Source organism: Rattus norvegicus, chromosome 3 (genome assembly GCF_021556685.1).
Source record: "Rattus norvegicus strain SHRSP/BbbUtx chromosome 3, alternate assembly SHRSP_T2T, whole genome shotgun sequence".
NCBI lineage: Eukaryota > Metazoa > Chordata > Mammalia > Rodentia > Muridae > Rattus > Rattus norvegicus.
In genome coordinates, this window is record NC_141536.1 from 79,035,845 (window position 1) to 79,060,034 (window position 24,190).

Consider the following 24,190-nt stretch of genomic DNA (forward strand, 5'->3'; position numbering starts at 1 on the left):
AAAGAGTTGCACATGAATTTACCAGGACTCCAGAAGGGATAACTAGTGAGAAATATAAATGCATACCACTTATAGAATAGGTGAATAGAAAACTTCCAAAATAACTGACGATGAGAGGTTTGGGTTAAAGGAGAAAACAGTCTCCAAAGTCAGGAAGCACTGCCAGCCTACTCAGATGGAGCCCACACGGAGCTCAAAACGAAGGGTGCAGACTTGGACAGTAAAGGTATTTACAGTTGGGAGAGCCACAACTTCCCTCACATGACACAGAAGGAGAGGAAACCATAATGAGGCACTGGAAACACCCGGAAGAAGCCTGTGAGCCACACCAGCACCACAACACCAGGACAAACTGTGGGTTGAAACACCTCCATGGGTGGAACTACCTTTTCTTTCACAGGGGTCACATATCAGATATCCTGCATATCAGATATAGTATAATTCATAACAGTAGCAAAATTACAGTAATGAGATAGAAATAAAAATAATTTCATGGTTGGAGTCACCACAACATGAGGAACTGTATTAAAGAGCTTTCTAGGGTGAGAACCACAATGGAAAGTTCAGGAATACACCTGTGCATACACACGGGGAAAATGCAACTGTGATAAAATGATAACACTGGAGGAATATAGGTAAGGAGTATATAAAACTTTCTACTTTGAAAAACTTCAATTCTGAACTGTGTCAGAATAAAAAAAAAACATGCTGGGGATACAGCTCAGGGGCATAACATTGATCTAGGACATACAAGGCCTGGGTTCAACCCCTAGCCTCAATAAAACAAAAAAAGAAAGAAAGAAATGGAATTTTTAGACAGACAAGGAGGCAAACACCCACAATCCCAGGGCTCATGGGTCTGAGAAAAGGAACGTTTATGTCCAAGAGCCCAAGACCAACCTAAGCAATAGTGAGTCTCAAAAAGAAATAATGAGCAAACCAAAGTTCGACTAATAATGAAGGACATAGCAAAGCAAAATCAATCGATCAATTCTTTGCTTCCCAAGAGTGATAGCAAGAAGACTCAGATGTGAGAGCTACGTGGAGGCACTCGGTAAGAACAGGTAGCCAAAGATCCCTCTAACTAAGGCTGCACAGGCAGGTCAATCCCCAGGCTTTAGGGAGATAAGTTTATTCTATAGGGCAGATGAGTCTGAGAGAGTCCAGACTCAAAGTTCCCCAGAACAAGAGGCAGGGTGTGATGGCTGTTCCTGGTTGTCAAGTTGACTATATCTGTAAAGAACTACAATACAGAAATGGAGGGCATACCTGTGAGAGACTTCTTACTTAGTCTGAGGTGGGTGAACCTACTCTAGTCCAGTCCAGACATTTGAGGCAGGAAGACACAGGCCTTAAATTCAAATCTCAGGGCAGGAAGCTACACCTTTGATAGGGTAGGCTATACCTCTCTGGGAGTCTGTATGAGGACATAAAGAAGGAAGCTTTGGCTTTGACCTTGCCTAGCTAACATACCCACTTCTCGATGAATGGAGCCTACATTTTCCGGATTCTAGCACATAAAGAAGACTGGCTGAGGCCTCCAGCCTTGTGGGACAAAGCAACTACTTAATTCTTGGATGAGAGAGTGGGGGTGGGATTTATTCCATTAGTTCTAAGACTCTAGAGAACCTTGACTAATACACAGGGCAAGATACCATCTACAAAATGAAGGGAAAGGACGGTCTCCCTCCCTTACTCAGCTTTCCAATGCTTGGGGCCCACACTTACTCATCCCTTCTCTGACCCTCACCCTGGGGCACAAAGATTATTCCCCAGAGCAATAAACCAGTCTAAGAGAGATAACCATTAACACAACATTTGGACAAATGCCAGGGTCCCCACCTTCCGCATTCAGTGCAGCCCATCACTGGCAAAGCTCGTCCAAGCCCAGACCTTCCAATCAGCTTTCCTTGCCTCACTCGCAAGAGCGATGCCACCACTGACCAGGGGCTTAAAGAAAGCTTTCACTACAAAAGAGCAAACAAAATCTTAGAAAAGAAATAAAAAGGAAAGAATAAATAAATACAATCACAAACAATATTTTCAAAGATGGAAGATATGCATCCTTAAAACGAGAACTAATATGAAAGATTAGTTTGAAATAAAAAATTTGTTGGTTTTTAATCAAAAGAAAAGTTAAAATACAAAGGAAGGAAATGTCACAGAAATGAGAACAGAAAGATGAGACCAGGAAAGAAAAGCAGCAGAGTTACGCCACACATTCACCATTCAGGTGACAGATGCCACAGAGAGAAACAGGACAGAAGAAGAAAACAACAAACGATATTCAAGAAGAAAACGCTTCTGCGCTGAAAGGCATGGATTTCTAGCTTGAAAGAGCTCGGAACAGCATTGTCAGCAAAAACGCTCATGTGAGGACGTATTACCCTGAAATTTTTAGAACACAGAAGCTGCCAAGAATGGGGGAAAGTTAATATTAAAAGCCAAGAACCAAAATGTTTCTCTTTCTGAGATTACATGGAAGCCCAGGAGAGACAACAGAGCAACCATTTCAAACTTCTGAGTAAATGTGCCTCCACCACAATTCTGCGTCCAAGCGCTCACCACATGGGAAGTAAGTGCATTTCCAGACACCCAAGGTGACTGAGCATTATCTCCCTCTCCTGTGCACTGCCCTAGGCAGCTCTTTGGAAGAAAGAAACCTGAAAAGGAAAGATACTAGGCCCTGGAACGGTAAACAGCACAAAGCAGAGAGGAAAGAGAAATCCAGAAAGGCAGGGGATCAGGCAACAGTTATACAGAGACCAAAGGGACGCATCACATTGCAGGAGACAGAGCTCGGAAGCCAGAGAAAGAAGCCTGGCCTTACCTGAGCTGACCGTTTACTGTCTCAACTAGAGTGGTTAGTGAAAACCACTTGAAATAGAACCAAACAAAGTAACGCAAAGATATAGCCATCAACTCCCAGGAAAAGAGGATCTTAAGTACTACTCATAGCTCCAATTACACACTAGGTAAATGCCATTTTAATGAAAAGTGGTGACATGTTAGCACTGGTCATACACACACACACACACACACACAAACACAGGGAAACGAGAAAATGGGAGAAAAAGCACCAATTTGGACAAAACGGAAAAGATGTCTCTTTGGGAGAAACTTTAAAATTCTGCCCAGAGCATTTTGTATGGGAGCAGGAGACGAGCAGAGGGAGTGGGAAGAGTTGAAAGCCGCTGCCCCACAGCAGGCTCCGCTTCTTATGTGATTACGTACATGCACCTGAGAAACAGCATTGTTTTTTAAATGATTAAATATTGCAGAGAGAGAAGGGAGGGGGCTGGGTTAAAAATCAAGTGTCAATCAAACTCTGCAATGTGGCCATTTTCTTTTTCTAGTCTACAACTATAATGACCTGATTATGAGACAATCTCAAATATTACTTTGGAGAGTCTTAAAACTATGGTCTGGGATTGCTGAGGCAACCTGGAGGGAGCCTGGCCATGGCTCCCAAAGGCCAAGGGCCTGCTGTGCTCATGCCTGCTAACTCGTGCAGGGCAGCATTGCTGGGGCAGCCAGCCCATCCCCTGCTCATCTGCTGCAGGCCAATCCTCCACACACTCCAAAACATCACTCCACCTGCTCCCTTCACACATGCTGTGCACTGTCAAGAGGCAGCAGGGTCTGATTCATGAATGCTGGGGCCCACGGAAGGACAGAGGCAGGGAGTGGGGAATGTGTCCCACTCTGTGTGCTACCCCACATGGTGATGTGTCCCTGTCGGGGTGCCACACAGATGTCTGTTATACAGTGGAAGAGCTCCTCCACTGCAGAAGATTTGATTGACACAGTTATGACCTCAGACACACACCAAGTTTGCCTTTCACATTTCTTATATATTTTCCCCATTTAAATCTGGCTTCGGGCCTGAGCCTTCCTATCCTCCGTCTGACCAGAACCAGTCAAGGTCCTTAGTTTTTGCATCTTCCTGTCCATAGACCAAAGCCCAGACTTTTGGCTTTTCCCTGCAGCTCCTCACAGAAAAGTCTAGAATTTAATGCAGTCTACTAGACCACTTATGCAAAGGTTACCTAATTCATGATATACTTCTAAAAACAATATAGGAATTTACTTAAAATGCAAACTAAGTTTCTGAATTCCATACGTAATTTTGTCTTATATAGGTAGTAGGAGGGAAAGGATCCTAGAATCAACCTTGGAAGGCCTCTTCAGGGAAAGAACAGGCCTCGAATTCCAGAGGTTGTGTTGTACACAATCCAGAAGCTAAAGGGTGGTGCTGAGTTGAACTAGGCAATTTGTTAAACTGGTGTCTTTCCCACTTGAGAGTCCTACTTCATGCATCTGACCCTCCTTCCTGGGCTTCCGAGTAATTACTGCCTGTTCACATCTATGGTTAAGTGATCTTTCCAGAACGACTACAGCCACTGTGAACAAAAGCCATCTGGACAGCTGAGGTATGCTGCCTTCAGCTGTAGGCAAAGCGGTGACAGACATAGCATGAACAGCCTCTGGATATTTCTAACCTAAATCCTGAAGGTCAAATGGAGGGTCGAGGTGAGGAGAGATAAGCCTCCTCTAGTCAGCGAACTGGGGTGTGGAGTCAAACTCCACATGGAAACATGGTCCTTAGGTCAGCAGCATCATACATTAGACCTAAGGCCTGGGAACCTGTTAGAAATGTGAGTTCTATTCACCCACCCTAGCCAAGCTGGATCTCAGGACGGATGGGCAGGACTCTGTATTAAAGTACCCCACATTTGCCCAACTGAGCCCACGGCTGGCACCTACCAGCCAGGAGATCTCATGAAACATTTCTGAGTGTAGACAGTCCCTGGCACTTTCTATATCCAAATTCTGGGTTTGGCCAGAGGCTGACAGGAAGTACCCATGCTTAAATAATCCTGGTTTATCTGCAGGTAAGTCATCACTCTAGCTGATTTCATTGGAACAAGCTTTTGTTTTACCATCTTACTCTTATCCAGTTACACACTTAAGCACACCCCACCACCCCACCATTACCCTCGAAAACTCCTCATTTTCAATAGCTGTGATGAGAATGCCTATTTTTCTTCTGTGTTACAGGTCTAATGTCTTAAGGTATCCACTGCTGTGATAAAACATCATGATCAAAACAACTTAGAGAAGAAAAGGTCTATTTCAGCTTATAGTTGTAGTCTATCATGAAGGGAAGGCAGAGAAAGAACTAAAGGCAGGAACTAAGGCAGAGGCCCTGAAATGCTGCCCACTGGCTTGCTCCTCACGGCCTGCTCAGCCTGCACCCAGGACCATCAGCCTAGGGGGTGACACCACCCACGGTGAGCTGGACCCTCCCATATCAATCATTAATCAAGAAAATGTAATAGGCTTGCCTACAGGCCAAGATGGGGTATTTTCTTTTCTAAAATGGTTGACATAAAACTAGCCAGCATATCTGACATAGTAAATGCAGAAAGGAAAAGAGAAGGCAAACTTTCCTAGTGTTGTTGCTGATTAAAACTTGAAAAAATATCTAATCAATGAGTGAATAAAATCACAACACTGGTAAGATGGAATAAAAATCATATTATAGACAAATAATGAAGAAATTCACAATTTTAAGAGGATATTACTTTTAATGTTTAAAAAGAATGTTATTGACACAATTCAGTTTCGTTAGCACGTGCTAGAAATCCAAATGCAGCATAATACCCTGTCCTTGTCTCAGTCTCCATCTCTGTCCTTCTGCATCTCATATATCTGAGAGCAGGCACCCGGAATGGTGTCTGGGAAAAACCTGGCTGCCTGGCCATACCAGAAATGGTTGCAGGGATATCGAGCAAGCGAGGCAGGGGGTTTGGGGAAATGATGATAACATTTGACTGGCAAGTACAAAGACAGAAACAGATCATGGGTAAACAAATAGGAAAGGTAAAAGAAACAGGGAGCTCTGGGGTGAGCTAAGAAAAGTCAGGATAAAACATACACTCTTTCTTTCTCTTATTTATTAATTCATGATGTATAAACATATGCATATATTATACACACATATATCTGTATATCTATTTTTTATATTTGAGTACTTTGTATGTACACCTGCACACTAGAAGGCGGCATCAGATCCCATGGGGCTTTAGTCATAAATGGTGCCACATGTGGTTGCTGAGAATTGAAATCGGGACCTCTAGAAGAATAGTCAGTGGTCTTAAAATGCTAAGCCATCTTTCCGGTCCCACCACATCTGTATTTTTTCTTTTTAAAAACAACTTTTGATGTGCCTGTGTGTAAGTGTCTGTGTGTGTGTGTGTGTGTGTGTGTGTGTGTGTGTGTGTGTGTTAGACTTTTTTTTTTTTTGGTTAGACATATTTTTTTCAACTTTTAATCAGTAATAACACTAGGAAATGTTCAGGAGTATACCTGCACACACATTTGTGTGGAGGCCAGGGGTTTAGGGGATTGATCCCTGGTCCTCACCTTACTGGCTGAGTGCTCCCCCCCGCCCCTCTCCATTCCTATTTGCCTCTTAACCAGCTTGAGTTCAGTGAGAAGTCCTCTCCCAGGTATAGTCTCTAATGTAGGCAGACATGCTACTTCCAATAGTGCTCAAAGCTGTCTGTGGCAAACCCTCGAAGGCCCTGAGAGAGGAACACAGTGAGACTGGCCTCACCCTATTGATTAGAACAGTGAGGCACCTGGTGATGAATGCTCCAGGAGGCCACCCCTCAATGTCTGTCACCCACGAGCCACAGCCATTTCTATATTGAATGGAGACAGCTGTATCTATCCAAAATACGGCTTTCACCTCTCATTCCCCTGTCTGAGCATGCACAGAGCAGGCGGGAGGCCAGCAGCACACCTTTGAGTATCCCAGAGCATCCTTGATTTACTGACCACAATCCACACCTACTCCCACCTCGGGTGTCTGACATTGTAAATTTGCTGGAATCTAGAGGAGACACTCCCCTGCAGGCCGGGCTCAGAGTAATCTCATCTAGAGTCAGTTAAATATTCCTGAGGGGAGGGAGAAGTCAACTCCACATGAATCATTGCTACCCAGCCTCCCACCTACGGCTTCCACCGAAGACTCAGAAGTGAGCAGCCCTGGGCTGTAAATCAGGAACTCATCACCTGTCTGACTACAGAGGTGATGAACACCAAAGTGTCCTGAACAGGTACTTAAGAAAGAACCAAATGAAAACTATCAAATGCATTTCTGGATATGCACCTAGATTTATGCACTCATGTTCTTCACCAAGCTCTGGGTTCCTCTCTGACCATTCTGCCTTAAACTCCAAGCATACCCATTCTAAAAACACTTCCACATTTTCCCTTAGTCTATACATGCAAAAAGAGAACTGAAACTCCAATCATTTATTCTTAGAGCTCTAGATAAACACACAGGGTGAAGTCCCTAATTCCCAGACAGTTTGCTGAGTAGCACTTGCTTGCATTCTACAGACGAGCACACGTGAGAATCTTCTGCTCAAACCTGCACCATATGCTAGTTCAGGAGTTAGGTTCCACACTGAGGGGCTCGTGGCTCCCATGGGACTTTACCGGCAGTGTGAAGCCCACGTCCTCACCTGTTTACACAACCTGTCAATTATGTGACCAGCACAGGCCACAGGCGTTATGTATGCACCGTGAGACTACAGAGGACATCTATCACTTCCCTACATTCTTAGCAGGTGGTATGTGGGGGATGACCAAAATAATGGCTATCATACTGGCATGTGAGTCCTGCAACTGCTTAAAACCTCAGAGGAAATTATGCGTCCATGTGTGTTAGGTAATGGGAAGAAACAGATTCCACACTTTCAGAGGTTGTGCTTCCTGTGTGGGGATCTGCAAGGCCTTGTAGAGGAAGGATGTATGGCGGTCCCTAGGAAGAGGGGCTGATGGCAAAGAAAGGCACACTGAACTCCTCAAAACAATCAGGAGAGAAGGCTAGGTAGGCAGACTGAAGCCAGACTGAGATAGCCCCTCAGAGTAAACAATGTCTCTGGCTCTCCAGAGAGAACAATCAATCTCCCCAGACATGGCTCCAATCCACCTGGACTAACCCTCTCCTGGGTTCCTCAAGTTGTCTCCGATGCTGTCCCATCATTATGCACACCAGTCCTCCACACTTATTTTTTGATCCCAAATGTTTTCTTGCTCTGTTAATGCTGTGGTGGTTTCTTATCATCTATACAAAGCACTGACACCTCAGTTAAGTTATGGGTGTTTTGTGACCCAGTCCTCAGGCTTCATCTCCTTCCTCTCAAATGCTTCCTCTTCCTGCTACAGTGCCCTTGAGGCTCCCAAGTCCCCTGTTCCCATGTCTCTCTGTGGCTGTCTTTCATGTGCTGTGTGGTCTTGACACTGTTATCAAAAAAGTAAGTGGTCATGTATTCTATTGCACTAGTGTGTGCGTCTCCCTTTGTGCCAGTACCACACTGTCTTTCCACCATTGGCTCGGCAGTGTAATCTCAAATCAAGTTCTACATGTATGTAACAGGTCTGGCACCAGTTTTTGTGTTTAGGATTTTCTTGGCTCTCTGTGTTTTTGTGCTTCCATGAGAATTTCAGGGCTTATTTCCTTTTCTAGTTGTATGGAGCCTGACACTGGAATTTCTGTGGGACTGTATTGTCTTTGGATTACTCTAAGTAATGCTTCAGTCTACGAGTATCAACATGGTTCCCTTGCCTACTGTCCTCTTCTTCCATCAGTATCCTCAGAGTGTACTATAGAGATCTTTCTCCTCCTTGGTTAGGGGACTGACTGGAGCTATCGTGAAAGAAACTTTTCTCCTGGTTTCGCCTTGAGAAGTTAGTCACTGAGACAGAAAAGCTTTTCATTTCTCTAGGTTGATTTTGAGCCCTGTCACTTTGCTGAAAATATTTATGTGACCTAAGAGCTTTCTGGTGTCCACAGACTCTTTTAAGTAGGACCACAGTGTCAGCAAATGGGGACAGTTTCCTACTGCGTCCCTTTCACTTCTCTGTCTTGCCTTATTGCTTTAGCTCTAGTGCGGGGGAGTGAAGAGTGGGCACCGGTCTCATTCAGGGTCTGGGGAAATACTGCCTGCTCGGCATAATGCTGGCTGGCTGTTCGCCTCCAAACTATACTTGCCTTGACTTTACTTCTGCCTTTACTATACTGAGGTAACTTCTTTCTGGTCCTATCTCCTTCAGGACTTTTATCATGAAGCCATCTGAACTTTGTCAAATGCCTGTCCCTTATTCACTGAGAAGATCATGTGGTTTCTGTCTTGAAGTCTATTCATCTGATGTGTAACACTTGTTTGTTCGTGAATGCTGAACTAACCTTGTATCCCTGGGATGGAACCAAGTTTGTTGTGATGTATGATATTAATGTCCTCTTGAATTTGGTTTGTAAGTATTTTGTTGAAAATTTTTTTTATCCAGCCATGGAAGTCGATCTGTAGTTTTGGGTGCTTATCTGGTATGGTATCAGGATAATACTGGCTTCACAGAATGTTTGGCAGTGTTCCTTCATTTTCAATTTTATAGCACAGTGTGAGTTCCGTGTAAGCTCTTCCTTAAAGGGTTGCTCGCACGCAGGAGTGAACCTGCCCCATCCTGGCCTTTCCCTTGGGAAGACTTCATTGCTACTCAATTGTGCTGCTTCTTACAGGTCTGTTTAATTTGTCTTTGTATTCTTAGACTATTTCATTTCAGTGGGTGATATATACTTAGGGATCTATCCACTATGTGCAGATTTTTCGCTTTTTGAAAAGTTTCCACAATATTCTCTAGTGATTCTCCGGATTTCAACGGACTCTGCTGTAACAACTCCCTTCGTCTCTAACCTGTCGGTGCTGCTCTGTTCTTTCCTCTGCTAGTTCGGTCAGAGCTTTGTCAACCTTGTTCATCTGTTCGAAGAATCAGCTCTTCAACTCTGGAAGTTGTTCTTCCACTTTCTAGTTAATTACCTTCCAACCTGATCTTTGTGATATCCGGCCACAGTGCATTTAGGTTTGCTTCTTGTATTTCTAGAACCTTTAGACACCATTAGGTAATTTATTTAAGATTGCTCTGATTTTTAAAAATTTTACTTTACTTTAGATGTATACATATTCTGCCTGTGTGCATGTGTGTGTATTAATAAGTGTAACTGGTGTATTCCTAATTATTAGGTGTATTACTGGTCGCTGGTGCCTGTAGAGGCCAGAAGAGAGCGTCAGATCCCCCGGGCCCAGAGTTACAAAGGTTGTGAGCTACTGTTTAGGTTCGGGAATTGAACTGGTGCCTCTGGAAGCGCTCTTAACTGCTGAGCTGTCATACTAGACCATTTATTTCTTTTTCATAATTTGACCATGAACTGCTGTGACTGGCTCCCTCTCTTTCCCAGAAGCTTGGTAGGCTATGCCACCTTTTCATCCGAGTGTAAGAACGTTCATCTGCCTCCCTCACCCCCTCAATAACTCACTGTTAACTAGGGAGTACACTGTTCAACTGGCAAGTGTTTGTGTACTCTCTGTAGTTTCTCTTGTTGATTTCTAGTTCTGTTCTGTTGTCTAAGAGGGTAGAATTGCTTCAGCTTTCTGCATCTGCCAAGGCTTGCTTGCTCAGTGACACCTAATGTGACAGTAGAGAAGGTTCTATGGGCTGCTGAGATGTGTACTCTGTTATCTGTTGGATGGCATAGTCTGTAGCTGTCTGTTAATCCAGTGGTATGGGTTAGCTCTACTGTTCCTCTGCATTTAGATTGAAAGACCTGTTTAAAGAAAAGAATGAAAAAAAAAAAAAAAAGAAAAGAATGGTGTCCCGAAATCCCTAGTATTACCATATCAGGACTTAGCTGACCTTTCATGACATTTAGTGTTTATAAGTTGGGAGCCCCCAATGTTCTTCTGAGACAGTAGTATTCAAATATCCTCTTCCTGGGTTATACACATTCCTTTCTCCCATTCCAATGGATCATGTGGCTAGCACAGGAACTCACTTACCACAGCAGGAGGGTCATTCCACTCTTCATAGGAAATGGCTGCATATGGATAGATCCTGTCATTGATGATCTGTAGGGTGGCCAGGGCGATGGCTTTAATGGACCGAAAGTATGCCTCCCAGAACCATCGTGCCTACAAAGAAAACAACAAGATGCAGGTGAGCCAGTGGGATGTAGGGGACCAGATGCCCTGTCATAATCACTCTAGGGCTAGGTGATTCCTTTATTCTGGGGTGAAGGGTGCTCCCTGCTACCACACCAGCTCTGTCAGAGGTGTGTCTTTATTGATGGCAGTCAGAATAGAATAGAAACCAGGGAAGTACACAGAGTTTTTGTAATAGAAGAGGGGCCTGTGATGATGAAAGTACTATGTGTTATGTCTGGCCATGTTCAGAGTCTTTTTTAAAAGGTTTTTTACAAGGCTGAGATAGCCCTGTCTATGGTTAATGCCCTTGCCAAATAAGCATATATATAAATGCGAGGTGGGCATGGAGCCTACACATAATCCCAGGATCAGAAACTGGAGAAAGGAGATCCCTGGAGCAAGATGGCTAACAAGACTGGTCATATCAGTGAGCTCTAGGTTTGACTGAGAGACCCTGACTCAAAAGAATACAGTAGAAAAGCAATGAAGACTGATTCCTCATCTCAACCTTGTGCATTCATATGTACACATGCAAGCACTCACACACACAGATAAACATGCATACTGCGCACATGAAAATGGATAAAATCCCTTAGATATAACATATAGAGAGTATGTTAGAAGTCTTGTGTGCATGGGTAAATGAACGTTTATGTCTATGCAACTTCTAAGGACAGCCCTGGCAAGGCAAGGAGCATTCTAGCACCCCAGATACCCTACGCCATGTCTAGCCAGCATCTCACTCCTTTAAAGGCACCCATGACTCAGATTTCCCTCAAGTTCACTCTTGAATACATTCAATTGGCATCAAATGATGACAAATATTCTCTTGTCACTTATTTGCTGTTACTTGAAACACCTAAATTGTATACTGTAATGAAGGTATGGCTGGCCTCACAAAATGAACTGAAACTCTCTCTCTGTCTCTGTCTCTCTCTCTCTGAATTTAATGCAAATTTGTCATTGCTTTTCTTCCTTAAAGGGTTTGGAAGACACAGCTGGGGGAGGTTTCTTGGGAGTATGTGTGCCACGTTTTATTTGTTACTTTTCCTTCTTCATTTGAGTCAGTGTCTCACGATATAGCCCAAATTGGCCTTCAACTCCCAAACCTCCTTTTTAGCCTACCTAATGCTAGGGTTATGGGCATGTGTCCCTGTGCCTGGCATTATTTTATAATACTTGAGACAGCATCTCATTCTGCAGCCCAAACTTGCAATTCTCCTTTTTCAGCATTCTCAGGTCCCAGGCTGCATGTCTTAAAGTTACTGATTTCTCTATGCAGACATAGAACAATGAGAATCTGGATGTGTGAGCTTTAAAAAGGACCATTTTCCAAGGAAGATCTTATCCCATTTAGATTGTTAGATTTCCTGAGATAAAACTGTGGAATGAAGCCCCTTATCCCATCCTTAACCTGTCAGTGCATTCTCTCTGGGTGCTTGTCTTTCTGACATGTAGTCAATTTGAAGATTCATTTTAGAATGAATATTTTTGTTATTTTTTTCTTTTTCTCCATCATATTTTCTATGGTTTTTATTTCTTTTTAAAACATTTGTTTATCATTTTGTGTGTGTGATGTGCATGTGAATGTGCTATGGGAAAGAAAGTACATGTGCCAGGCAGAGGCCAGAGGAAGACGTCAAGTGTCTGCCTGTCTCTATACCTGTGCACATATGCATATGTGCACCTGAATGCTGGCCAACGGCCAACTGTGGAACACAGCCTCTAACTCACGATGCCTCCAGTCATTCCCCCAGCTCACAAACAGCAATTCACTTAGAGAGGAAGCAAGCTCTGCCAATAATCACAACTCAAGTGTCTCAGCCTGAGAATAAGTGAGCTTCTTAGGCTTAATTGCTTCTGCAGGACCTTGATGGTAAGAGCTGAGAAGGCATAAGTTACAGCCCCACCAGGCCTCTCTGTCAGCTACCTGTCCACAGAGACAGGGAGGTTTCAATCACGTGGACAATGTTCTCTTCCCAAGAGCAAACACAAATACTATGTCACCTCGTCTCCAAGAAATCTATGAACTACCTTTCTAGCTATCCTAGAAGTTTGAGGGAGGGAGACTTTAGCAGCCACGTAAATGCTCCTGGTGGCTGTACGGGGGAAGTTAGTCATGCGGGAATAGATCAGATCAATAAGATCACGATTAGACATTTAACCAGATAATACTAAGCGAGTAGAGCATTCAGACTTCACAGTATAAGATCACCACATTCCAGACACTTACACACTCGAAACTCTGAGAGGGACAAGACTATAAACGACCCAACCAGGAGCCTGGGGACACGAGTCAAAGCAGTTGCTGTGCAGCCCTAAGGACTGGATTTGGAGCCCCAGCACCCAGGTGAAAGCCAGGCAGGAGTGATGGCCAGCTATACTCCCAGCTCTCAGGAGGTGAACAGAGGATCCCTGGGTGAGCTGGCTGAATAGACTGAGTAGAATCAGGAATTCTGGTTTCGGCAAAAGGCTGTCTCAATAAATAATGTGTTGACTGACTGAGGAAGACACTGGATGCCACCTTCTAGCTGCACACACGGGTGCATGAACACATTTGCTAACATACATGTAAACATGCATATATGTACAACATACATGAAAAACTATCATAAGTAAACAGGAACTCAATTGAACTTGTTATTTCCATTTATGTATCAATTAAATAGCAGGAATGTTTTTGTTCTTTAGTAATGCATGCCCATAGGACCAGCAATAACTGGTTTGCATAAGAACCAGTGCTGGGAGGGAGGCAGTGACAGGCAGCTGATGTGTTTCGCAGCTGTTAAACCTATGTGCTTCCTAAATCTGTAAGGTGAAGGGTCACAGTGTCTATCCTGTGGAGCTGAGAAGATTCTAGAAGCTGAGGTTTACAGAAACCATCCCCAGGGATGCTGTAAGCTGAGCATGGCTGTTCTCCCCAAAACATATGCTATGGTTTGAAATATAAAGCACCCCCTACAAGTTCATGTGTCAAACTTGTTGGCTTCCAGTGGGGGTTCTATTTCAGAAGGTTCTAGAAACCTAAGAGGGAGAGCCTGGTTGGAGGAAACATATCACTAGAGGCATGCCTTTGAAAGCTATTCTGAGTCGCTAGTCCCCTCCTTACTTTCTTCTTGTCTACTATGAGGTGAAAAGCTTCCTCCTCCACACTCGGTCACCATGATGTTCTATTTCTGCAATGGCTGACAGTGTGAGGCAGCACTAGTCCATGTCTTCTGCTGTGCGTGCAATCCTACATAGAAGGACAAAGTCCTTTATAGTGAGTCGTCTTTCTATTTTTTGCCCTTGATCTTCTTGCTCATGCCTGGCTAGAATGCAGACATGGCTGACTGCAGATGACACTGCAGGTATGACAACTAAGCAGAAGAGGCCAACATGCTGAAAGTGACAGGGACAAGGTATAGGAAGGGAGGGTGGACTCCCTGATGGCTTTGCTGCAGATTGCAAGGCCATGTGAGACAAGAAGAGCTGTATTTTTAGCAAACTGCAGAGGTGCCCTGTTTTGATTGAGATTTTATCAAAAGGGAACATCAGTTATTTTTCAAATGTATATGTGTGAGTGCTTTATCTGCAGGTATGTCTGTGCACTACGTGTATGCCAGGTATGTGTAACAGCCAGAAGAGGGTTCAGGATCTCCTGGCACTGGAGTTACAGAGGTTGTGAGCTGCCATGTGGGTGACTGAACATGGATCTCCTGCAACAGTGGACTGTGATCTTAACAACTGAGCTATTTCTCTCAGTCTAAATTGCCGGATTTTTGTCCAATGATTTCCCTTGCTTTATAAGGTGATCTTATGAGGGCCTCCTTTACTGTGTTAATTCAGTAGTTTGTACTGACTCAACTCACTCAATGTTAACTAATCTTACCTTCCTGCCTTCATTTTGTCATGACCTACCAACCTGTTCCCTCTACTGCTCAGTTTGCTTGGTAGTAGTATTTTTAGGACTCCTGTGTTCACATAGAACAAATCACTGATTTTAATATGCACTGTTATTTTATATAACACCAGGGACAAAAAAGATCTTCAATTAAATTATGAAATAGAGCTAAAATTATAACAACATACTCTTGATGTCAGTGATGTTATTTTTAATTAAGTATAGGGATAAGGGTATATGTATGTGAGTGTACGTACTACATAGACCAGAAGAGGGCATCAGATCTCCCTGAACCTGGAATTTCAGGCATTTGTGAGTGGCCTGATGTAATCAAACCTGGGTCTTCTGCCAGAGCCAGCAGTCTGTGCTCTTAAGAACTGAGCCATTTCTGCACCCCCAGAGACAATGATGGTTAGATGTAGAAAAATATGGGGCTTGGAATCTATTAAGTAGAATGTCTTCTTGTTTGGCTTCCAGACAGGCCTGGGAAGGCAGCAGTCACCTGCTCCTGTCCACCAACTCATTTCTGTTCATCACTGTCAGGCTAACGAGCCTACGGGAAGGGGAAACAAAACCACAGTCAGGCTTCCCATAATTTAGGTTGCCTTTAACATCATAAGTTTTCACCAGGACATACAACTCTGAAGGTCATTAAGGAAACAGAACATGTTTCTTAAACACCTCACCAGGACAGTATCATTAACAAAGTCACAGTGTCCAAACTGAGTGCAAAGACCCCACGCATTCAAGAGTGAGTAAATGAGTCCAGTGTGTCAAACACAGAGGGTCCCAAGAAACTCATAATCAATGAGGTAGATCGTGTGAGATTGAGATTTTATCAAGAGCAATCACAGTTTAGATTCCTGTTGCGTCATCAACTTGACGAAGGTAATGGAAACAGTGTGAGACATCTAACTTGAGCTCTGCCATTAAATTCTTCCCAGAACACTGATGAGCTGCTTGACTTCCTGGGTCTCAGTGCGGTATCTTTAAATGGAGCTAGAACCACGTAATCCTTGAAGATCTTCCCACACCTGACACTACACCCAAATTTCCTGTTTCCTCTGCTCTTCATTGTTGAGTGTCTCTCTCTCTCTGTACCCTAAGACTTACCTGGCACTCAATGACAACTTGGTCAAGGAAGAAATAAAGAAAGAAATTACAGACTTCTTAGAATTTAGTGAAAATGAAGAAACAACATTCCCAAACTTATGGGACACAATGAAAGCTGTGCTAAGAAGAAAACTCATGGCTCTGAGTGCCTGCAAAAAGAAACAGGAGACAGCATATGTCAGCAGCTTGACCGAACACCTAAAAGATCTAGAACAAAAAGAAATAAATAAACCCAAGAGGAGTAGAAGGCAGGAAATAATCAAACTCGGGGCTGAAATCAACCAAGTAGAAACGAAAAGGACTATACAAAGAATCAACAAAATCAGGAGCTAGTTCTTTGAGAAAATCAACAAGATAGATAAACTCTTAGCTAGACTAACCAGAGGTCACAGAGAGTATATCCAAATTAAGAAAAACAGAAATGAAAAGGGAGACATAACAACAGAATCTGAAGAAATTTAAAAAATCATTAGATCCTACCACAAAAGCCTATATTCAACAAAACTAGAAAATCTGGAGGAAATGGACAATTTTCTAGACAGATACCAGGTACCAAAGTTAAATCAGGAACAAATAAACCATCTAAACAACCCCATAACTCCTAAAGAAATAGAAGCAGTTATTAAAAGTCTCCCAACCAAAAAGAGCCCAGGACCACATAGGTTTAGTGAAGAATTCTACCAGACCTTCATAGAAGACCTTATACCAATACTGTCCAAACTATTCCACAAAATAGAAACAGACGGAGCGCTACCCAATTCCTTCTATGAAGCCACAATTACTCTTATACCAAACCACACAAAGACACAACAAAGAAAGAGAATTTCAGACCAATTTCCCTTATGAATATTGACGCAAAAATATTCAATAAAATTCTTGCAAACTGAATCCAAGAACACATCAAAACGATCATCCATCATGATCAAGTAGGCTTCATCCCAGGGATGCAGGGATGGTTTAATATATGAAAATCCATCAATGTAATCCACTATATAAACAAGCTCAAAGATAAGAACCACATGATCATTTCATTAGATACTGAGAAAGCATTTGACAAAATTTAACACCCCTTCATGATAAAAGTCCTGGAAAGAACAGGAATTCAAGGTCCATACCTAAACATAGTAAAAGCCATATACAGCAAACCAGTAGCTAATATTAAACTAAATGGAAAGAAACTTGAAGCAATCCCACTAAAATCAGGGACTAGACAGGACTGCCCACTCTCTCCCTACTTATTCAATATAGTACTCGAAGTCCTAACTAGAGCAATCATACAGCAAAAGGAGGTTAAAGGGATACAAATTGGAAGGGAAGAAATCAAAATATCACCACTTGCAGATGATATGATAGTGTACTTAAGTGACCCCAAAAGTTCCACCAGAGAACTACTTAACCTGATAAACAACTTCAGCAAAGTGCCGGGGTATAAAATTAACTCAAACAAATCAGTCGTCTTCCTCTACTCAAAGGATAAACAGGCTGAGAAAGAAATTAGGGAAATGACACCCTTCAGAATAGTCTCAAATAATATAAAATATCTTGGTGTGAGTTTAACCAAGCAAGTGAAAGATCTGTATGACAAGAACTTCAAGTCTCTGAAGAAAGAAATTGAGGAAGAGCTCAGAAGATGGAAAGATCTCCCATGCTCATGGATTGGCAAGATTAATATAGTAAAGATGGCCATTTTGCCAAAAGCAATCAAAATTCCTACTCAATTCTTTATAGAGATAGAAAAAACAATTTCCAAATTCATTTGGAATAACAAAAAACCCAGGATAACAAAAACTATACTCAACAGTAAAAGAACTTCTGGGGGAATCACCACCCCTGACTTCAAGCAGTATTACAGAGCAATAGTGATAAAAACTGCATGGTATTGGTACAGAGACAGGCAGATAGATTAGTGGAACAGAATTGAAGACCCAGAAATGAACCCACACACCTATGGTCACTTGATTTTTGACAAAGGAGCTAAAACCATCCAATGGAAAAAAGATAGCATTTTCAACAAATGGTGCTGGTTCAACTGGAGGTCAGCACGTAGAAGAATGCAAATCGATCCATTCTTATCACCCTGTACAAAGCTTAAGTCCAAGTGGATCAAGGACCTCCACATCAAACCAGATACACTCAAACTAATAGAAGAAAAAGTGGGGAAGAGTCTCAAACACATGGGCACTGGGGAAAATTTCCTGAACAAAACACCAATGGCTTATGCTCTAAGATCAAGAATCGACAAATGGGACCTCATAAAACTGCAAAGCTTCTGTAAGGCAAAAGACACTGTCATTAGGACAAAACAGCAATCAACAGATTGGGAAAAGATCTTTACCAATCCTGCATCTGATAGAGGGCTAATAACCAAAATACACAAAGAACTCAAGAAGTTAGACCACAGGGAGACAAATAACCCTATTAAAAAATAGGGTACAGAGCTAAACAAAACATTCTCAGCTGAGGATTATTGAATGGCCAAAAAGCACCTAAAGAAAAATGTTCAACATTCTTAGTCATCAGGGAAATGCAAATCAAAACAACCCTGAAATTCTACCTTATATCAGTCAGAATGGCTAAGCTAAAAAACTCAGGTGACAGCAGATGCTGGTGAGGATGTAGAGAAAGAAGAATACTCCTCCATTGTTGGTGGGATTGCAAACTGGTACAACCACTCTGGAAATCAGTCTGGAGGTTCCTCAGAAAATTGAACATTGCACTAACCGAGGACTCAGCTATACCTCTCCTGGGCATATACCCAAAAGATGCCCCAACGCACAACAAAGACACATATTCCACTATGTTCATAGCAACCCATTTATAATAGCCAGAAGCTGGAAAGAACCCAGATGCCCTTCAACAGAGGAACGGGTACAGAAAATGTGGTACATCTACACAATGGAATACTTCTTAGCTATCAAAAACAATGACTTCATGAAATTCATAGGCAAATGGAGTGAACTAGAAAATATCCTGAGTGAGGTTACTCAATCACAGAAAAACACACTTGGTATGCACTCATTGATAAGTGGATATTAGCCAAAAAACTCAAATTACCCAAAATGCAATCCACAGACCACAGGAAGCTCAAGAAGAAGGATGACCAAAATGCAGATGCTCCCACTCCTTCTTAAAAGGGAAAAAAAATATCCATAGGAGGGGATATGGAAGCAAAGTTTAGAGCAGCAATTCAAGGAACGGCCATTCAGAGCCTGCCCCACATGTGGCCCATATATATATATACAGCCACCAAAACTAGATAAGATTGATGAAGCTAGAAAATGCATGCTGAAAGGGACCGGATATAGATCTCACCTGAGAGACACATCCAGAGCCTGTCCAATACAGAGGTCAATGCTAGCAGCAAAGCACTGATCTGAGAACAGGACCCCCCTTGGAGGGAATTAGAGGAAGGATTGAAAGAACTGAAGGAGCTTGCAACCCCATAAGAAATGCCAACCAACCAGAGCTTCCAGGGACTAAACCACTACAGAAAGACTATACATGGACTGACCCATTGCTCCAGCTGCATATGTAGCAGAGAATAGCCTTGTTGAGGCGCCAATGGAAGAGGAAGCCCTTGGTCCTGCCAAGGTTTGACCCCCAGGGCAGAGGACTATGGGGGGGCAGTAAGGGGGATGTATGGGGGGGGGAATACCCGTATGGGGGAAGGGGAGGGTGTGGGGAGGGTATGGAGGCTTATGAACAAGAAACTGGGAAGGGGAATAACATTTGAAATGTAAGTAAAGAAATATATCTATAAAAATTTTTTTAAAAAAAGACTTACCTGGCATTCAAAATCCCTACTATCTGTCTGCCCAAATATGGCCCTAAGTCATATCACAGACACACACTCACATGCATGCACACATTCTGTCCCACGGACTCAAGATAATTACTTTCTTTGGGAGTCCTTCTTCCTTTTAAATATTGTCTGCTTTCTCTTTCATCTTCCCAAATCCTCTCTGAGGGACTACCAGCTTCCAAACCAGCATTTAAGGAGCTTAGACACCTCTACTCTGTCCTCACACAAGTAAAATCTTGAACAAACTTTAAAAAAAAAAATCAACGTTTTTTTCTATCCTCCAGGCAAATGAGGTGGCAGGACAGCCACCTCCCCCAAACTGAAGACAACAATATATGGAAACAGAGCCCCAGTGTGCTGTAAAGAGCCTTCTGCAGTTCAGTGCCAAGTGGGAGACCTGAGCTGAGAGACAGTTATCTGCAGAAACACAGCTACAGAGTTCTGCACTTGTGAGTCTTACTAATCTCTGTAGTCTGCTGAGTCTCAGAGTGAACATCAGACACCCCTTGGGGCTTCTGGGCAGGAGCAGGGAGCGTGTCCTAGCTTCATTTCTGTTGCCTGATAGAATAACTTGACAGAAGCAATGCAGGGGAGGAAAAGGTTATTTGCACTAACATTTTGTTTTTGAGTCTCTTACAGACCTGGAGCTGGCTGAGAAGGCTACCTAGTAAATCCCAGGAATGCCACGTCTTGCTGTCACACCTGGGTTCTGGGACTCTGACGAGGTCCTCATGCTTGCATAGTGAGCACTGCTGACTGAGACATCTTCCCGCCCTCCATTACTTCTACTGTGCTGTCTACTTTGGCCATTAGGGACTTTGCCGTATCATTGAATATTATTTTAAATTACAGTTCTGATACTTCCATCATCCCTCCCGTGCCCAATTCTGTCATGAATGTTTTTCAGTCTCTTCCACCGTTTTTGTCTTGTGAAGGCTTTACACACTTGTTGTGGTCCAGGCATGGTGACCTGAGGGAGAAGAACTCGGGATAGGCCTGTGGTAACAAGACGTGGGGCAGGGGAGTGTTCTCTGAGCCTCCAGCCACATCTTAGTTCCCTAAGACCGGGCTTCTGCACACGTGAGTGGAGAGGTTGAGCTGGGCAGAGGCAAACGAACAAGCGAGCGAGTGGTCATTTCCTGCTCTCTGCTCTGGCCAGCCTGTTGGAGGCAGAGAACCCGGTGATGCATCTGGTTATACACGCATATGGATATCCTGATGTATAAGCTAATTTTAAAAATGGCATCAGGGAGGGGATGTGGAGTGCTTGTTCTTTAAGGATCTGTGCTCTGTGTGTTATGGTGCAGGGTTAGTTAAAAACACACCCTGAAGAGCAAACCAGAATTAAGAACAACAAACAAGCAAATCACAGCTAACGTGACAGCATAAAAAGTTACACTGAAACCCCAAAAGAAAAGGTGGGGCTGTGGCTGAGGGCCTGGGCTGCTGCAGGCCCCAGCACTTGGTTCTCAGCATTCACACTGGTCAGCTCACAGATGCATGTAAGACCAGCACAGGGAATCCTTGGTACCTGTGTGTGTTTAAATAAAACTCCAAAGGCAAAAGAGAAGAAGGAAAATAAAAATGATATCAAACAAACCCAGAAACAGAACAGACATCTATGGTCTTTAGTTTCTAGAGAAAATGTCACATGGTTGGAGTCATGTAGTACTGAACTCTATAATTCTATTAACATGAGACCTGGAAAGACAAATAAAAATACTGATGGTTGTCACTGGCTATCAGAGACTGTGAACAAAGCTGTGGGGGAGGAGTGATGGTGTGTGTGTGTGTGTGTGTGTGTGTGTGTGTGTGTGTGTGTGTGTTAATTGACAGGAAAAAGGCATAAGGGAATTTCTGGGGATAGTGAAAATATTCTATTATCTTTGTTATGATGGCACAACACTATTTATCAAGACTTATGGCGATTCATATTTTATGGGAGTGAATTTAGTTTATTAAGTTGCAACTTTAATAAAATGTATATGAGGAAAAGAAATGAAACAATAACAATAGGAACAAAACAGAACGAAGCACAGTCAGCCATCTCTCCCAACCGGTGTAGGCAGGACAAGGAAGAGGCTCTGCTCTATGGCGCTCACCAGCGCCCGTGCTGGCCCACACAAGTCAACATGGGGCAGGAGGAGTGCATGACCATGACCCCCAGCTAAGGCAATACTGAGAGTTGGCGGTTGCTCAGAGAGGGAGGGTTAATTCTCTTTTATTACATTTTTTACAAGTTTTATTGATTGATCAATCCATCAATCGATCAATTAACTGATTGATTGATTTGAGGCAGGGTCTCACTGTATAGCCAGCCATGGCTGGCCTAGAACCTGCTATGCAGAATAGGCTGACTAGCACTCACAGAGATCTACCTGCCTATGCTTCCCCAGTACTGGGATTAAAGGTGTGCACCACCACAGCAGTCGAGGACAGATGATTTTAGCTCGTTGATTTGGTAATGAAAATGATTTGGCAATGGTTATTCAAACCCATATGATGGGCAGTCAAGGCTGAGGCCTGGCTAAACTTCAGACTCTTCGAGAGGGTGCTTTCCTAGAGTATGCTGTGTGGGTGAGGAGTGCCTGCTGGGATTGGGGTGCTGGAGTGGGAGAGGCTGTTAATAAGGAAAGGCTATATGGGAACTCTATATATTCTACTCAACTGTGTTATGAACCTAAAACTGCTCTAAAAGAAACATAATTTAAAGAGAAAAAGCTATCCATACTTTGAGGTTCACATCTTCCCTGAAAGCATCTGGAGGCTCTCAGACACTTCATTGTCTGCAAACCTCAGCACCTGCTCTGTCCCCTGTGACCTCAGGGGAGAACAAGATAAGCTGTAGGGACTGATACTGGCAGCAGGTGCACAGTGCAAATAAACTTTGCCAGCCCTGCACAGAAGCAGGCTTCTGAGAAAGGGCCATGCTTTTAAGGTGGGGGATTCCCTTGGTTCTCAAAGCTTCTGCACGCTGGAGCCCCAAACTTCCCCTGGAGCAAAGCCCCAAGTTCCAGGAAACTGGAACAGAAGCAGGAGATAGAATTTTAACCTTAACACTACAACCATCTCTCCCCGGCAACAGCAGAGGACGAACCAGGCCCCACGGCAATGACTATTTTAAGAGACCCTGTTGCTCCAGAGAACAGCTGAGAACCATTTTAATGCAGGCGCAGCTGAGGGCAGGACTCAAGGGACCACACCTTGCTAACCAAATACTTTGCTCTCCTAGGAGCTGACATACAACATGGAGCCTTTGCTCTGATGGCCAGGCTAGCTTTGAACTTAGCAACCTCCTACCTCAGCCAATCAAGTTCTGGAATATAGGTAGGTAAGCACCACATGCAGCCAATAATTCTTGCTATGAATCAGTTTCTCTTAGGATTTGATCTCACATTTCTTACCTTGCATTTCTATAACCCTGAACGTACGTTAGAGTTTAGAATCCTTTCTGGGCATCTGCTGCGACTGTGCTGCCCCTCTCTCCTTCTCTTTCTTTTTTCTTGTTTTGTGGGTATTTGTGCACATGCATGTGAGAACTCATCCACACGTGTGCATTCCAGGCCATGACCTTAGCATGTCGTCTTCAGGCACCTCTCTATCTGACCCTTTCAGACAGGGTTTCTTACTGAAGCTACAGCTCGTCGTTTTGGCTAGGTCAGCTGGACAGCAAGCCCGAGTTTCCTCTTGGATCCATACCCTGAGCAGTGAGGCAAAGCTGCATGCATGGCTTTTACGTGGGCACTGGGGTCCAAACGCAGGTTCTCATGCTCACTTTATACCAGAGCCATTGAACCATCGATGCAAACCATCCTGCCGTTCAACATTATTAATAGTCTACCAAGTTGGCACACAGGTAGTGAAAAAATATTAAACCAACACAGTTACGAATCACACGGCCTATTAAATAATCCCCCCTTTTCTCCTTCCCACCCTTCCTGGGAATCATGTTTGTCCATACCTTCCTCTCAGGTGCCAGAGCATGTTGCTTTAACTCTGTTTCTCCAGCCCCAGCCCTTCTGTTAGCTGTCTCTGAACCCCACCCCTCCTTGAATCCATGTTCCTGGTGCTGAATGAACATCACTGTCAGCCCATGTCTCCCTAGCACAGTCCAGAGAGTTCCTAAAGTGTCTCAGTGCCAGCACACCCCACCTCATATGACATACCACACAGCTTCCCTTTGTGTCACTGAATTTTCTAGAAGTTCAAGATCTTATCCCTTTTTTTTGTTTGTTTGTTTTTTTAGTTCTTTTTTTCGGAGCTGGGGACCGAACCCAGGGCCTTGTGCTTGCTAGGCAAGCGCTCTACCACTGAGCTAAATCCCCAACCCCTAAGATC

General features: G+C 43.4%; 1 protein-coding gene across 5 annotated transcripts in view; it reads right to left on the reverse strand.

The window, feature by feature from the left end:
* The window catches only part of Ext2 (exostosin glycosyltransferase 2), a 133,197-nt gene that overhangs the window by 55,174 nt on the left and 53,833 nt on the right, over positions 1–24,190 (reverse strand). For all 5 annotated transcript variants that reach the window (NM_001107751.2, NM_001399506.1, XM_087651911.1 and 2 more), the window contains 1 exon segment: positions 10,911–11,042. In NM_001107751.2, the coding sequence (NP_001101221.1) occupies positions 10,911–11,042 (132 nt within the window).